The 15,930-nt window shown below is 56.8% G+C and overlaps 7 protein-coding genes across 7 annotated transcripts; 1 reads left to right on the top strand and 6 right to left on the bottom strand.

Annotated features, from left to right (window-relative positions):
* Positions 1–3,616: 3,616 nt before the first annotated feature.
* B0H18DRAFT_849993 (uncharacterized protein) lies at positions 3,617–3,901 on the bottom strand (the record flags this gene model as incomplete). Its single annotated transcript, XM_048039599.1, has 1 exon — positions 3,617–3,901. A coding segment is annotated over one exon (285 nt), but the record flags the coding sequence as incomplete, so codon positions are not given.
* Positions 3,902–5,590: 1,689 nt separating this feature from the next.
* On the bottom strand, positions 5,591–6,752 carry B0H18DRAFT_1044848 (uncharacterized protein). The gene is made up of 4 exons (XM_048030739.1): positions 6,570–6,752; positions 6,386–6,510; positions 6,239–6,327; positions 5,591–6,187 (listed from the first exon to the last, which is right to left on the bottom strand). Exons 1-4 carry the CDS (start codon positions 6,581–6,583, stop codon positions 5,729–5,731), a joined length of 687 nt encoding a protein of 228 aa, XP_047886645.1. The 5' UTR covers positions 6,584–6,752; the 3' UTR covers positions 5,591–5,728.
* B0H18DRAFT_125391 (uncharacterized protein) lies at positions 6,734–8,638 on the bottom strand. The gene is made up of 6 exons (XM_048036744.1): positions 7,908–8,638; positions 7,798–7,857; positions 7,745–7,747; positions 7,569–7,694; positions 7,444–7,514; positions 6,734–7,381 (listed from the first exon to the last, which is right to left on the bottom strand). Exons 1-6 carry the CDS (start codon positions 8,289–8,291, stop codon positions 6,976–6,978), a joined length of 1,050 nt encoding a protein of 349 aa, XP_047886644.1. The 5' UTR covers positions 8,292–8,638; the 3' UTR covers positions 6,734–6,975.
* A 437-nt stretch (positions 8,639–9,075) lies between these two features.
* Positions 9,076–9,585, bottom strand: B0H18DRAFT_1125451 (uncharacterized protein; the record flags this gene model as incomplete). Its single annotated transcript, XM_048035021.1, has 2 exons — positions 9,076–9,342; positions 9,394–9,585. 2 exons carry the CDS (start codon positions 9,583–9,585, stop codon positions 9,076–9,078), a joined length of 459 nt encoding a protein of 152 aa, XP_047886643.1.
* A 693-nt stretch (positions 9,586–10,278) lies between these two features.
* Positions 10,279–12,123, top strand: B0H18DRAFT_1044827 (uncharacterized protein). Its single transcript, XM_048030738.1, has 5 exons — positions 10,279–10,518; positions 10,568–10,734; positions 10,791–11,302; positions 11,352–11,442; positions 11,499–12,123. Exons 2-5 carry the CDS (start codon positions 10,713–10,715, stop codon positions 12,002–12,004), a joined length of 1,131 nt encoding a protein of 376 aa, XP_047886642.1. The 5' UTR covers positions 10,279–10,518; positions 10,568–10,712; the 3' UTR covers positions 12,005–12,123.
* Positions 12,124–12,183: 60 nt separating this feature from the next.
* Positions 12,184–13,045, bottom strand: B0H18DRAFT_125385 (uncharacterized protein). The gene is made up of 2 exons (XM_048036743.1): positions 12,708–13,045; positions 12,184–12,658 (listed from the first exon to the last, which is right to left on the bottom strand). The coding sequence occupies exons 1-2, from the start codon at positions 12,878–12,880 to the stop codon at positions 12,322–12,324; spliced, it is 510 nt and encodes a 169-aa protein (XP_047886641.1). The 5' UTR covers positions 12,881–13,045; the 3' UTR covers positions 12,184–12,321.
* Positions 13,046–14,428: 1,383 nt separating this feature from the next.
* Positions 14,429–15,402, bottom strand: B0H18DRAFT_959743 (uncharacterized protein; the record flags this gene model as incomplete). Its single annotated transcript, XM_048042850.1, has 2 exons — positions 14,429–15,065; positions 15,131–15,402. 2 exons carry the CDS (start codon positions 15,400–15,402, stop codon positions 14,429–14,431), a joined length of 909 nt encoding a protein of 302 aa, XP_047886640.1.
* Positions 15,403–15,930: the final 528 nt, after the last annotated feature.

The raw sequence follows: 15,930 nt of genomic DNA, 5'->3' as shown, positions 1-15,930 counted from the left end.
CGCCACACACACAGTTGCATCGATTACCCTATGCGGCAATGACTTCAGCGCTGCTGTGACGTCACCCGACTGGCCGTATTAGCATCAGCGACAGAATACAAAGCGTCTGGCGTAGCTTGCGCACACCCAGAACGCCGTGATGCCTCATTATTCGCGGCTTGGTTCGCGTGAGGATAGACGTAGACGTAGCCTCTGAGCGTCATGTGCGCGTGACATCAACCATGCCTTCTGCAGTGTCCTCTGATCTATCCGAACGAGTGTCAGTATTGCGAGGCGAGAGGTAGAGATCCTGCAGCGTAAGGTAAGCTCCCTGACGAGATACGTCTTCCATATTTCGACGAGTACCTTTATGATGGGGAAGACGTGGATCTTATGGTCGTCCGCGGTCGAAGCCCCGGCCCCAAAGTGGATCGGCCCGCCGTATGGTGTGCTTGCGAATGGGCAGACCACATCCTGCGCGCATATGATCTCTGGCTGCGAGAGAGTCTCGTAGAATAGACAGCCGGAGATCGCGAATCCGAACGCGCGATAGGGATCATCTTTGTAGACGTCCTGGTCGAGAGGTACGTGTCGCCGCACGATGAGGAACACTCGGTTTGCGCCTCCCTCAGATGTGCCCGAAGGGTGCTCCTTTTCCCATAGTATCCGAGATATCTGCGCGGGAACGATCCCCATCTCCTCGATTCCAGGCAGTGTCGGGTCGGTGATATCAGAGCGTCCTTCAGATGATCGCATGAGTATGTTGGCATCTCGGTGACTCCTGAAGAATGGCCGAAAGCTGAAGCCGTTCACTCGCATCACAGAGCATGAAACGATTCCTACAGGGCGGTCAAAGTCAGCCGTGTTCAGCTTGCATTGGATCATCAGGCGCACCTCTGAGATCTCGTCTTCCTGTATAGTTCATCACCAGAGCTCTCTCGTAGTCAGTTGAGAACCGAATTGAAGACGAGAACTCCTTGATCTGCAGCCGGGCCGCGTCCCCAAGGCCCAATATGTCATTCAGCCTTGTTCCCCGAGACTCCGATTGAAACGCCTTATCGAATGATGGCTGCAGCGCTGACAATTCTGTGGGGAGGCTCCCGTTCGTGAGCAGCGGCCGGACATTGGCGGCACGATTTGCGTGATGCATCATTGTCATCTCTAGTTCACCTACCGAGCCGTCAGAGTCAAGGCATAGTCCTTGAAACGAGTACATACCTGACTTCATGTTCGTCGGGATCTCCTGTAGGCTGTGGTTGAAACGTTCGGGACCGAAAGCTCGTACAGCGTGGGAAGGGCCTAGATCCTCCAAGTTTTCGTCGTGATGCTGAGCAAGGTGATTGCTGGGTTGAAGCGGTACTTCTGGATACAGAGAAAGGAACCGATCAAGGTAGGCTGTATAGTAAAAATCGTACGCGTTGATGTGTTCTTGAGTTGTTGATCGAAGGCAAGAAATGAAGACGGCAGACACGAGATGCATGTAGTTGTGCAACATATCTTCGTGTCTTCCGCCTTTGAAACCCCAAAGCCGTACCAGAGTTACGACCAGATGCACCATCCCCAACGAGCGCCATTCATCCGCTTTGAGTTTTCCGGGCTTCACAGCAACCTTGCGGGGAGCAGGAGCGACGCACGAAGGGAGAAGCATTCGATCAATATCGTCCCATACTTCTTGCAATACCTCAACCCCAAGCACGACTGCATTCCTATCTGCAGGAAGCACGTTCACTTCCTCTGGTTGTATGGCCGCCTGCAGACGCTCTCGGCATAGGAAACATAGAACTGTTGACCGTGAACGCTCACCCAATCCAACAGTCGCTGCCACATCTGCTTCTTTGTCCCCTCGCTTGCTATGCCATTTCTCATGCAGAGGGCTTGGAGCACTGGTGCCCGTACGTTGGGATTCTTGTTCCTCTTGGCAAGCCCGATCTGGGCCTTGGCCACCTCGTCCTCAGTCCAAGCCTGGCTGGACTGAGAACTCGTCGACGCCTCGGAACCTCCTTCTGTGGAGTAGGATGGTGTTCTCTCGAAGCCATGCGTGTTGAGCGGCCCTGAAAACGGGTCCATGAGGTCGATATGGGCGAAAGAATAGATATCTGTGTTTGTGCGCAGTACGTACCGACTGCATTACTCCCGCCAGATACCCCCGACTGCGACATGGTGTAGTTTGATATACGTGCAGAGTCTTCACTCGTGAGTGGTTCTGTGTCCACGCTCATTAGACGTCGCTGCATAGTCGGTAAGCGAAGTTTATTTCATTGAAAAGACAGCTACGCCTACAGGACTGCCATGAACCTCATCCGAGGTAGTAACGAACGCGGCGGCCTCTGCGGTAGAGGGAGTTACGGCTTTAGGTCCACGGCGGGGCTGACTGTCGCGCTGTACGAAGAGGAATTTGTTAACCTTGAATACTGCCCTACAGACGTCGTGAAACATACCCATGCGATCAGACGTCGGACGAGCATGCGCACAGATCCCGCTCGTCGGAGGTCACGATCGTAGCATAAGTGCCACAACACTGCATAGGACTCCGCCTCCAGGGTCTCATGCGTCGCGGTCCATAAGAGCTCCTCTTTCTCTTCCCACTCTAGTGTCTTGTTTTTGACCGAACATGGCGGAACATCCATCTTGTGGCAAAGCATCCCATCGCCAGATGGCCTTGACGCATCCATACCCCAAGCGTAGGATATGTGGTGCATCAGGTTGCGAAGGAAGTGAGTATGCATAGACTCGATCACAGTGAATCGTAAGGGTTCCAGTACGGAAGTCGCAGGAATTCGGTCCACCGTACACCGCCTTGTCGAATGTGGGCAGCTCTCGCGCTCTTTTTAGTGAGAGTGAGCCAAGTCTCGGCGCTCTCTCGATGCGTCGCGAGGTCCCGGTACGTCCAGCTCGACTTCGAGATCTGTTCGATGTCATCCCTGTCCAGAAGGCAGATTGAACAGAAGTACGTAGCCGAGTGGCCTGCAAAACCAGAAATCTGGCGGGCAGCGGGGAGATCACATATCATGGGAATGAGAGCGCCAAGAGTAAAACGGCCGTTTGGATGAGCAGCGGTTTTGGAGAAGTAGACACCAGGGTTCCAAAACACCAGCAGGTCATCCACGATGAGTCGCGTATAGTGATTGATTTCGTCCAAGGAAGGTTTCCCTGGGCCAGGAATTACGCCGACCAAGAACATGTTCTCTTCGCGATAGCGGAGATCTGGAGGAAGGTTCATGAGCACAAGGTATATAGCGGTGGACGAGATGCTCCTGCGCGCGGGTTTCATATGGTGCGGGTCGAAACTGTCAAATGCGAAGCCCCAGATCAGCCTGAGCTCCTCATCCGGGCAGTCCATAAACCGTGAACCGTCGGGCCCGATGAAGTCCTGCACGACCTTGCTCTCCATGATATCGTTTACCCTTTCGCGTTTGCCAGCATGCGACGCCTGCTTAGCCTGTCTAGCATAGTTGTCTAGCGACAGTTCGATGTCTTTCCGAGCTAGAAGGCGCGCATGCCACGCCTTGAAGTCCTGGTGCAAGTACTTGCGAACGGCCATGGTATGTCTCCCTCCCTTGAGCACTCGCGTCGCGAACAATTCGGCGCCACACAGCGGGGCAGTCTGATAAGCCTGGTACGTGCAACGTTCTGGACAGTCTGGGTTGTCTGGGTACAGGCAGAAGCACTGGGGACACGAGATATACGTCTTGACGTCCGGATCGATGTCGAAGTGGCGGATCAAGCTGCGAATATCGGCGGGGATATGGCCGATAAGGCCCAACTTGGCCTGGAAGGAAGAGAAGACGAAACGGACGATGTCAAGGACCCAGTTGCACCGCTTCCTCGATACGCCGCAGAGCAGAGCGAGCGTCAAGACCATGTAGCACAACGCGGCCACAGCCGGGTCGAGTCCAGGGAAGACCCTCCGGTGATAGCGATCTGCGAACACATCGTCGCTTAGGATGTGCAAAAAAGCGGCGCGAGTACACTCACCGCTGTTGAAATAAATCCTGGCAGCTCCTCTATGCTCAATGTGACTCCGAGAGTCTGGCGGACCATGCTCGCGCTGTGCGTCCCATTCCTTGCCTCTGATGTCGCAGATTCGTTTGATCTCTCCGCAGATAATATCCCGAATGCGCAGACGATGAGCCTCAACCGCCTCAGCGCTGGGAATTGCGTACCGTCCGTTCAGATCCAAGTGATTGTACATCTTAGCCTCATGAGCCAGCAGCGCTGTATTGCACGCGGAGGTGGACGAAAGCGCAAGAATCCCGGTGTTCGGGCGGTCTGGAATCTCCTCGGGATACGCGTACAAAGGCGACGCGGGATTTGGGGGATTTGCGAAAGCTAGCGGAGAAGTGGCCGAGAATCCTAGAGTTTCTTGGTTGATGGTGCGGAGCATGGTATCGAGATCGCTTAAAGAGCTCTCGATGCGTGCGTATGCGTCGAGGTCTTCGTTGTCTTCGTTAGTGCTGGGCGGCCCCACGGCTGTTGAAGAGCCAAGAGGAGGGGCCTGTTCGGGCGGCGATGTCGATGGTCCAAGCGGTATGGCGAAGTCTTCCAAAGAGACGGCGGGAGGAGGGTCATCAGACAGAGTCAGCGCCATATGTCTGGCCTCGACGCCCGGTCCAAATGAAAGGTTTCGGTGCAGACATTGCGACAGCCAGTCGACCTTGAGGTGATGCTGTAGGGCACGGGAGGTGGCCCAACTCCCAGCGACGTTGTCGCCGCTCCGAGGATCGATCGTCGTCTTGTCGCGACAATGGTACGCGTCGCAGAGACACAGATACTTGAGTTTGCCATCCACAACAGCGGTTGTGTGGCTCGCCCAAGTGCTACGCAACGAGTTATTCATGGCGCGTCGAGTACACACACAAGTGAACCTGCGACTGAACCCTTTAGCACCGCATCCATCGAGCTTGAAAGACCATATTCAAGATTCACCTGAGCGATCGTTGTATTGGCAGGCAGATATCCGACTCGGAGTCGCTTCCGTTCTATGGGTCCTGTATGACGGCACGCTCAACACATCCTATCAAAGTGTCAGAATGTCACATCGAATGTTTGTTGGCATTTCACACAATGCCGGTGGTACGGGCTTGGAAATCACTCACAAAAAACTGATGATCGTCGACGATTAACACGCACACGGAGCACCGCCTGAAAGAACAGAAACAGCGCTTGGCCTCTAACCTCTAGGGGTAGAGAGCTGATATGACGCTCAACGATTCTTTCCGAGTGAGCAGTATTGGTATGGCAGCTGGGAGTTGGGCTTCGGAGGAGGAGTAAGTGATGGGAAGCCTGCGGCACCGCGCCAGCGCTTATGCGCGCGAGACTAGTAGTAGGCAGTCGGCGTAACCCGCACAGATTGTAAAAGGCCACCTCTTGCTCAGCATCGAAGAGAAATGAAGATGCTAGCCTGAGACAGCCCGATGTTGACAGAAACTCGTTAGCCAATGAAGCTGCGCGAGGAAGTGAGAGCGGTCATCGCGACTGCCAGCTCCTGCCATTGCCGCGAACTCGACTTACAGAGCCAAATTGAACGCCCCCTCCTAGTACGCCCCCTTCGTTTTTTCTGAGGCCAGCTTGCTCTTGGTGCACGCGTAGAAATGTCCAGCACGCAGGCTGTTACGCGCGGCGAGTGGCAGGGTCACCCGTACATATCGAGAGGACAGGCACACGTTACAGAGATAAGTACAACGATGGTAGTAATACAACGCAGCGCAACGTCTTAGCTCATCTTTTGCCGCGTAGAGCTAGTCAGGAATCACTTCCGCCCCATGAGATATCCCAGCACGATTCCAACAGCGGCCCCGAAGAGCACGGGGCCAAGATGAGTGGTTTGGTCGGAACAGTCGGGGGGGTGTCTCAAGGTTCTCCTATCGGAATCGCCGTGCACGTCGTCAAGCTTCGGAACACCATCGTGCGGTATACCATCGTGCGGTATACCATCGTGCGGAATACCGTCGTGCGGAATACCGTCGTGCGGAATACCATCGTGCGGAATACCATCGTGCAGGATTGTGTTCGTTGAACCCACGGCTCGGAGAGAGTTGGAAAGCGAACCCTCCAGGCGTACGACCTCCTGAATTGCGCGATATTCCTGTACTCCCTGATAATCGAAAGCCGCCGAGAAGCAAGAGATGCAGGAAAAGAAATCCGCGTCCGTCGCGAATTGAGCGTAATACCAGTTTTCTCCAGTCGTCCACTTGACCGTGCGGAGGACCTGTAAGCTATACTTCATTGCGCGGCTCACAGCATAGGTCACAAGTCTTACCTGATAGGCGACTATCCTTGTGTCGTCTCCCAGCACTACGTACTCGAAGAAATTTCCCACAACATCGATCTCCCGGCCAGCAATAACGTCTAAGGGCAAAAGTGATCAGTGCTTGATGAGGATAAGAAAGTGTGATAACAATCTCACATTGTCCCGTGGGCAGTTGGGCGAATACAAATCGCGACGGGCGCGAGTCTCCCTCGCTCTCGAACAGCAGTTCTTCGCCAAAGCTGATGTCCTCAACCGACGTAGCGAACACGACGCTAACGTGCCTAAACGCCACCGCTGGTCAGTTGGTATGAGGAGAAGAGGCGTTGTGTGTGAAACCTACTGCTCTGGGTCCATGGTGTGGCCCTGGCCCTTGAGGGTGAGTCGAGCTGCCGCGTCTTCAAGGCTGGCGATCCCTGGGTCTTTTATAGGGTGAAGACACGCGAGAACAAAGCCGCAACGCGGCTTTGACGTGGCAGCCTAGGCTGCAAGTTCAGACAATGGAGCATCGAGCGGCGCGCTGCCTACATAGGACGCCCATGCTTGGCGTCCAGAGAGCGAATCTCCTTCGTGAGCTGTGTAAGAAGACGGCACGGTCCGTCACTCCCGAATCCCGACCAGGCGTGTTGAGCAGAAGGGCGCAGGCAAGCAATCGTTCGAACGACGCACGGGGTCATGGTACGATAAACATGCATACAAACACATACATAATGAGCATAAACGGCATATTAAGACCCACGCTGCCCGCACTACTCCAGCCTGAGATCGTCCGCTGTAGGTAAGAAAAACCCGTCCCAAATATTATGATTACCCCCCGCCTCACGGTCGGACTTCGTTGGATTTTCTTCTCCGAGTGCCTCAGCAACGGCCCATACGATGCTCCTGAGAGACACTTCTTCTGTTGGTCTCGTCTTGGCCGGCTGTCGACAGGTTGGACATGTATAGCGCGGACGGGGGTAGGCCGCCAGAGCGTCAGTGAGCTCTGCTTTGGCACGCTCACGATCCGCCCTTGGTAGCTCGGGGTTGCGAATGGCGTCGCGGTAAGGCTGTAGGTTCGGCCATTCCAATTCCGGGTTATTATGCAGATGTTGCATCAGTGCCTCACTGAACCACTCTTTGAGGCACGCCTGGCATGCTGTGTGGCCGCAAGGCAAGCTGCGGATAGACAAGACGTTAAGCTGTGGATCAACGGTGATATCTTGTGGTAACAGGCTTACGCGTAGGGCAACCACAGTCGGCAAGTGCAAATCGTACAGGTCGAATCGCTTTGCAGAGCATCGATCAACCCCTGAGCAACAGTGATGTAGATCAGATAATGAAGGGGCGATATGCGCGGGCTTACCCTTGAGGTCGCCGCCACAGTGCCCTCGCGCCGTCGTGCTTCCCCCTGTAATCGTCGGACTTCCTCTTGTGATCGCTGGGCTTCCTCTTGTAATCGCTGGGCTTCCTCCTGCAACCGCTTGGTTTCCTGTAAGGCCTGGTTAACGATTCAATCGTACACATAGTAGCGCTGCTCACTTCCTAGAGCGGACGTGTGAGATTGCGGTAAAATAGAGTGTGCGAACGAATACCTGTTTTTCCACTCTATGCTTGTGCCCTTCCTGAACGATGAGCTGCAGGCTGTCCCGTTCCTGCAGGCGTCCGATTAGCCCATCTCAGTTGGGAAAACAAAACACAATACCTGAGTTGTGGCAGCTAACTGCTGTAATAGCTCGTCCGATGCCTGGTGAGCTGCCTCAAGCTCGCGCTGTAACTTGGCCCTGGCAGCTGATACCGCAACGAGGGCTTCTTGTAGAGCCTCGTTCCTATCGGATGGCGTACCCCGCCCTTGTGCGCGCTTGACGTTGTCCTTGGTTGTCGATGTGTTCCGCCGGACTTCCGCTTGCGCTGCGTTGCCTCTCGGACGCTTTTTGGGACGTGTTGCAGAGCGTTCAGAAGCCTCGCGCGCGTCCCGTTGTAAAGGCTCGCGCCTGGCATTATGGAGCGCTTCGCCGTCGTCCGAGGAGATGTCGATGACGTCCTCCTCAGAGGGTCGGCTGGCACCCGGCTCCTTGCTCGAGGGCATGATCAGCGGACGGAGCAGAGGGTATTGGGACGAGGCGTACGTGTTCAGCACAGCAGAGCGTATATATTCATCTTGGCTGCCATGGAACAATGCGAATCTTTCACATTGTTGTGGACAATAGCGACGTCGGATCCGAGCGGCGGATCCGACCGTGTTGATCCCCGCAACCGTGGCAACACTTCGAGCGGAGACGGTGCGTGACCGCGAGGCTGAGTGGCAGAAGTGGCGCGAAAATAAGAGGGCGACGAACGCGCATAAGCCGTCCGATGTCTTCGCTCGAAGCCTTCAAGGCGAGGTGAGCGGTCGAAATGAACACTCGGGTGAACGCATGCAACCAGCGTTCGATGAAGCTAGAAGAGTCACAAAAGAGCTGAAAGAATGAGGCCGGATCCGGAAACAAAGGATGGCGCGGACCAATGATGGGTGCCCAACTCTTTCAACGGCGCGCGCAACTGCAGCGATACAAGGCCGCTTGTCAAGGCTACGAGGGCTACTGACGTATCATGGCTGGGCAGCGAGCAGCGCTTACCAGCAGCCGATGATACGCGCATACGTGCTGGCGACCGAGTCAAGAGAGCGTATGTAGGACGAACCGGCATACAGAGAGGCACACGTCAATCGGCCACCTTCTGCTCACCAACAACATTGATTCAGCGCCTCGTGCAACAAATATTGACATCGGACGCTAGCATTCCATGTTCAACGCTGACGGTCAACCCTGGTTAGGCGCTGAGTAACGGCCGCACGCATACGCAACGCCAGTCCACATACCCTGGAAGCGGAACTATGGCGCAAGCTTCTTGGAAAGCCAGTTCTTGACGATAGGGAAATCCGACATGGACGCGTGAGTCATTTGTGCGTAGTCCTGGCCGATATACTTCGCAATTATGAGATCCCCGCGCCACGCATTTGCCGCCTCAAACCTGTCGCCCTGGATCTCTCGCGCGCATTTGTTGATAGGGAACGGCAGGCCGTCGGACGAGACGGTGGGGTAGAAGACGATGTATGGGGTTGCGAACCTCCTGGACATGCCTTCCAGAGATTCAACGGGCTGGTCTGCGCGTCAGTCAACCGGATTCAAAAATTGACCGAAGGCCCACACCTCAAACTGCCAAGAACGAGGTCCTAGACCGTAAGCAATACGGTCATAGTAGAGCTCAGGGTGGGGAATAAGGCCACAGCGGAACGGCCCCGGCGGGTGATGCGCGGGCGTGGCAAGCGGGCTTGCTTTGAGGTCGACAAGACGAGGAGGCCGGTTGCCCGCGGGGATGATGATGGCCTTGAATTCGAACATTTGTCCCTGGTGGATGGTCAGGGGTGAGACAGCGACTACAGATCAGCGACGTTTGAGCGACGGCGGTATATCAGATGGGGTATGCAAACGAGGCCCACGATTAGCCTGCGAACAGCCTGGCGGCGGCAGAGGGGCGTGGGGATGATACGTACTTTTGTTGCGACAATCGGCGCATGTGCGGGCGTAAAGACGCACGCACCCGTGGCCGATGGCTTCGCAAACGTACTAAACGGCACGCAGGGGCTGCAAGTCACTGCAACAGCCAATCAATAAGGATCGTTGGGGAATTGAAAGGTTCGATAAGGAAGTGCTGCCGCCCAATCGCGAACACCGCTCCCTGTCAAACGAGGGGAGCCGTGGGACGGTAGGAGGCTTGGCCCGTCCGAGCCAAGTGCCGCGAAAGGCGGAAGATCCTACCAGTACGGTTAGCACCACGGCCAACGCCGAGGCTTACCTGAGGATGCCTACCGGCAGCGGACGTCGACGTGCCAGGCCTGCCTGGCCTCATCCTTGCGTGGCGGGGCCCGGCAGGTGCGGAGGGGTGCTCTGAGTTCAGTAGGGACCTGAAGGATAAAGAAGGGGAGCGGTTAGGTTGAGCGCTTAGCAGCAGGAGGAGGATCGCGATGCAATTCACGTGACTCGCCCGCGCGGCGAACTGACAAAACCGTCGAATCGAGAGGCCGTTTCTCACCCCCCTACGCCGCTAAACTTTGGCTTTGGCCTCCCTACCCACGCTTGCTCAACCACGAGAGCTACGGTGAGCGCGTTCGCTCCGTCCCGGCTTACTGGGGGCGCGAGGCTTGCGGTTGAGTGGAGTCCAAAATCCCGTGCCGAGCGCCCCCTCGCTGGCTGCCCGAACGTCCTTGCTCAGTAACGCCCGGCGGCAGACTATCCCCTCCGCCCTCTGCACTGCGCCGCTTGGCGGCGACCATGGTAAGCTTACTCCTCTTTTTGGGACCCTCCTTACCAGTGCGTCTCGCAGGATCCCATCGTGGTTCGAGGACGGGCGTCTTTCCAGGACAGGCTACGGCTGGTTTGGGACGAGGAGGCTGTGGACGATGGGTTGATGGGACATGCTGGACTCGAAGACCTGGCCTCGCCGGGAACAGTGAGCGGTTGTCGCCTGGATGGTGAGGAGGGCGAAGAGAGGTGGGCGCGCGAGTTATGCTGCTCGAGGGCTGGCGCTGACAAGCCCTACGTTTCAGCGCAGCCCCTTCGTCTGCCGGCCCCGCTCGGTCGGAGAGGAAGTACGCTCGCAAAGCCCGTCGGCAGGCCGTTCGCAGCGCCGCCCGCGCTGCAGGGTGGTTGGCGCAGAAAGATGCGGAGGCCTCCCGCGTCGCAGCGGCCGGATCTGCCCTCTCAGATATGCCGCTCTCGGGCGGTTTCATCGGCCATCGAAAGGTTCGCCGCAGAGAGGCGGAGAGCGCTGGAGGACAGCGGGTTGTTGGCCACGACGGCGGGTACGTGTCCTTTGCAGCGCAGCGGCTTTGAGCTGACGGCCAAGGGCTGGCGCAGTAAGGCTGCCGAGATTTTGGATCGTGCTCGCCACTTGGTCGCGTATCGGGCATGGCAAGGCTCTGCTACTCAGGAGGCCAACGGCCTTCTTACGGCAGCTGCGGCCTACGTGGTAAAGACAGGCATCAAGCCGACGTACACTTCCTCTAAACGCGGGACTTTTTCGCAATACTACTTCACACTTCACAAGGATAATCAGCCGGTGCGCTTTCTGTGCCGCCCTTGGCCGCCTGGCGCTGACTTGCTCCCAGAGACCAAGGATGTCCAAGTACTTCTGCGAACACGTCGAGGTTGCGCACGAGCTTGCCCGTGTGTTGGCGCCTGTCATACGGCTGGTTGCTGGTAAGCAGTTGCAACTGCACGCTGTTGCAAGGCATGCTAACGCTCAAGTGTGGTAGGCATCTTCCGCCGGAATTTTCCTCTGCTCTATGAGTATTATGCGCGCACCTTAGACTATGCCGTTCGCGGCGACGCTTCTCTAGAATCTCTCTTTCACCCCTTTGCCTCCTTTGCCCTCAACGTTGGAGAGGTCGTCTGCGAGCGACATCTTGACTGTACCAACTTGGGCCCTGGCCTTTGTTGTATCGTTCCCTTTGGGCGGTACAATCCGTCGGCAGATTGCCGTGTTGGCCTCGCAGATCTTGAATGCGAGATTGAGGTTGGCCCAGGCGTGCCCTTGTTGATACCTTCCGCTGCCTTTACTCATTACAACACGCCTCTCACAACGCAGGGGGCATGTCGCGGCTCTGCTGTGTTTTGGACTGGCGGTACTCTTTTTCAGTTTCAAGAGCTTGGTGGGCGTATGGTGTCAGAGCTGAGCACGGCTGAAAGGCACGAATACCAGGCTGGACGCTCCTCCCGCATTACAGCAGGCATCGCACGCTTTCCCAAGCGTCCTTTTTGAACACATGTATGGCTCTTTAGCTTAATAAACGTGTCGCTGGCGTTATCGTCGATGGCGCACAACTCGACTGCTGAACTGCGCGCCCGATCCACCAACGCCGACAAGCGGTGATCGACACAGCCCTGAGATTCGCCACGGCTTTCTTGGTCTGTTAGCTCATGCAGCGGCACAAGAGGTAGGAGCGAACGAAGCAGGCGAAGCCGGAAGGCACCAAACAACGCCTTGTTAACGCCGAGTCGTCGAGTCTCGATAGTACATGCGCATTATTGTAAGCTATGTATAGGTCTCCTGGGCCATATCACGCGCTCGATGCTGCCTTACGAGAGATAAGCAGATTGCTCCAACTTCTTCTGGCGCCCAACATAGGTACGAAACGTCTCCTTCGTCACCCAACGCGGATCGCCGTTTTCGAGGAGGCGCAGGACGTAGCCTGTTATGATTGGGTGCGGGTGCTGCTCAGCGATAGGCAACCACGTTCCCGACGCGGCGCGCAGCCAAATCTGCACGCTCCCAAGGGTCTTATGAACGTACACATCGCCGACGTTCGCAATCGTGGGAGGAAGCGCGACAGCCGTGAGCGGAGGCCCCTCAGAGGCGAACCAGACAACCTTCTCCGCGCGCGATCTAATGGCATGCTCGTGCCGAACGGGCCCCCTGAGGAGCGATTAGCCACGAAGGTAAGCGCGCTAAAGGAGGTACGTACATATGCATGGAAGCGTCGGAGGGTTGCTCCGTTCCTTTGGACACAACATCTGCTCCCGCCGCCGCGGGTAGCGATGGCGCGGGAGGCATCGGGGCGTAGCGCAAGGGCGGGTGGCTGCGTTGCGGGCGGCTCCGTGAAACGTCGAAATGTACGCTGCGTACTCCCGAGTTCATGACAGGCGGGTCGGCCCACGCTTCAACGGGTGCAGACAGGCGGAGCCTCTGTAGAGCGGAATCGAGCGAAGCTGCGTTCGACTGAAGAGCAGGGGCAGGCGATCCTTGCCGCTTGTCAGAGAAGAGCTGAGATATTCAACCGTCGGCGTGAGGGTAGGTCGCAGGATAGACGTCAAGAGCGTACTGGGGCTTTCGGCGGGTGGCTCAGGATAGGCGTGTTGTCGTTTTCGGAGCGTTGCTTGCTTGTGGAAGCCGGCAGCAAGAAGCCGCCCTTTCTCATTGGGCCGCCGAGCCCTGTAGGTGCCGCTTGACCGGGCTGAGCGTTCGTTCCCTAGAGAGGGCAAGAGGGCAGGCAACATGAGCCTGAGCCAGCATGTAACGAAACGGAGCTTACGCGGCGCCCGACGCCCACGGTGTTGCTCTCCGCCAGGTTCCCTTTCACGTCTCGTTGGCTTCAACGTTGGGGGCGGTCAGTCTGAGTTAACGGCAGCCAGAAGTGCGCGTTGACACGCACGCAGCTGGTTCTGAGGCGCGCAACTGTCTATACCGAAGTATAATGGGGCCGGGGTTCTTGACATCTCGCTGGTAACGATGGTCAGCGTCCAGCGCGTCATGTAATTGTAAAGACTCGCCTCCCGCTCAACTGGAATCCCAGGAAGCCGTGAGTGGCCCGGGGAGCGGTCGACGAAAGGCAGTCGCGACTCAGACATGATAGACGGTGGTGCGCAGGCGCTCTCATGAACTCCTGCCGGTACTTATGCTTGATAGGCCTGACGCCGCTTGGCGGAACTGACGTCGGATGCCCTGCAGGAGGCTGCATTGTAGGGCTGAGTGGCTCGATCGGAGAAGGCTGAAGCGCTGGTGCGGCAGGCGCTTACCTCCGGGCTCACCGGCACCGCTGAACTAGCGCACCGCGCAGAGCTAGGATGTCGCTCGAGCCTTGCTTCTCGAGGTCTTTCGCCTTCGCGCAGACGTTGCTGAAGGGAATCAGACCCGCATAGCACGCGTACGGGGTCTTGTGCTTATGCGGTTTTGTTCGCCATGCACCGGCCTGCGAATCGGTATGCAACGCGGCCAGGACTCGTCAGAGTCTCCTCAAGTTTAGCGAAACCAAGGCAAGGTCAGCAGTCGCAAAGAAAGCCACGGCTTGCATGTAGTATCACGTCACGCGTCCGGTCGCCCAACTACGTTGTTGGTCGTCGATAACAGCGGCATATGTCGCTTGCAGCCTCATACACCCGAGCCGCACTCGAACATATACATTTCAAAGCAAGCAGAACGAGATGGTGAAGTAACAAGAGCGGGGGTGAGAGGTGGTTCGTAGACGAGAGTGAAAACTGCAGGCACTACGAGCGATATCAGGTAAAACGTTAAGGATGAGGGAGCCAAGATTGAGATCAGGAAACGCCAAGAAGAGCGGAACAAGGGGAATGAAAAGCGCGGAGGAGAATGTGGGAGTTGGAAGAGGGGTAGGGGCAGCCGACGAACTGTTGCGGCCGGGATCAGCAGCGCCCGGATGCATCTGCGTCAAACTCACCTATGCCTTCGTTAAAGAGGATCCACGAGCTTCGAAACCTGTCGCTCAGAGTCGCCAATGCGCGCGCTCCCCAAGCGCTCGAGACCTCGGGCAAGCATTCGCAGAATGACCTCCGGCGGTGCGGCCTCCGCCACCATCGCCCCGGATGCTACAAGGCGCAGCTCATGGAGGTGTTCCTCCATGCCTTCGAGCGTGTCCTGGATTGTCCGGACGTAGCGCAGAGTTTTTGCGCTGTGGTCTCCAACGCGGTTGAGGATGTTGGCATTGCGAGCCAGGCTCGCGAGATGCCGCCTATTGCCGCCTAGGAGCTTCCACAGCAACCCTAGACCCCGCTCCTGCTGAGCCAGGTCAACGCCAAACTTCTCCCACGCGACAATGTTCATAGTCGAAACCAAGTCCGCGTCGAGGACTGCTGCTTTCGCGAGGGAATCGGCGCTGCACTGGATGAGCTCGCGAAGCACACCTTCATACGTCTGCAAGGCGCGCTCGTACGCACGCGCGATGTCGGGGTAAGGAGGCTGGATGAGGCATGCCTGGTTGTCATGTGGTTTCGAGCTAGAGTAGCAAAATTGAACGTCGAGCATGCGACCAGGGGGGATAGGAGAGTTGCGCAGGAGCTGATACAGGTGTTCGTTCGTCAACAAGATCCTGAATAGTTTCAAATTGTCTGTATCGTAGGTCTCTCACCACGTGAATGGGAAGCGTAGGCTCACCTGTCAAAGCCCGACGTGATTTTGGCCGAGAGATGTTGCAGACCACGATTGAGGTCCAGCGCATCATCCGCGACCTTGTCAATGAGACTCGATATCTGGTGCCGGTACTCGAGATCACTCGATTGCACAAGAATCGAAAGATCAACCGAAGCCAGCCGAGTTTCGAGTAGATCGAAAACGATCTCAGCGTGCGCGCCGGTTTGGTTGAGCACGCGCTCCATGCCCGTCGTCTGCGCACCCAACAGCAGCGGAAGAGCGGCCCAGACAGTCATGTTGGAGTTGATGGCGTCGCAAGAAGGTACAAAAGAAGAGACGAACGGGTATTGGCAGAGCGATCGTAGCCCCGACCATACCCATGATGTGCCGTAGAGTAAGAGCACATACACGACGAACGCCTGAGAACCGAGGCTGAAGAGAGCACGCAGCATAATGCCGGGGAGAAGACGCGGATGAGGGGAAGGGAGACGCACCGAAGACCTGGTACGAAAGCTGCCAGTTTGGCACGCCGTCATCTTGTACTGGATGACTCTTTCAGTGGCACCGGCGATACGGTAACACGAAGGCGTGTCTAGCGTCGAGCCCGCCGCATGAACGCCAAGAGATCCCGAAAGAACGCGAATTGCACGTGCGTCTGCGGGAGGAGCTTGTCCCCCGTCCAGCCCCAGCCGCTTCTTCAGCGAGGAGGTAGTACGTATGCGCACTGGCACGAGGCAGCGGGGCCTTTGGCTTCAGTCGCATGCGCAACTTATGCATCAACCCGACAGCAGTACGCTGGGCAAGACAAAGCGATCCGTCGCCGA

Source organism: Fomitopsis serialis (genome assembly GCF_022376445.1).
Source record: "Fomitopsis serialis strain Sig1Antser10 chromosome Unknown B0H18scaffold_155, whole genome shotgun sequence".
In the NCBI taxonomy this organism is placed as follows: Eukaryota; Fungi; Basidiomycota; class Agaricomycetes; order Polyporales; family Fomitopsidaceae; genus Fomitopsis; species Fomitopsis serialis.
The sequence above is the reverse complement of the archived record's forward strand: the minus strand, read 5'-3'. Positions and strand labels throughout refer to the sequence as shown.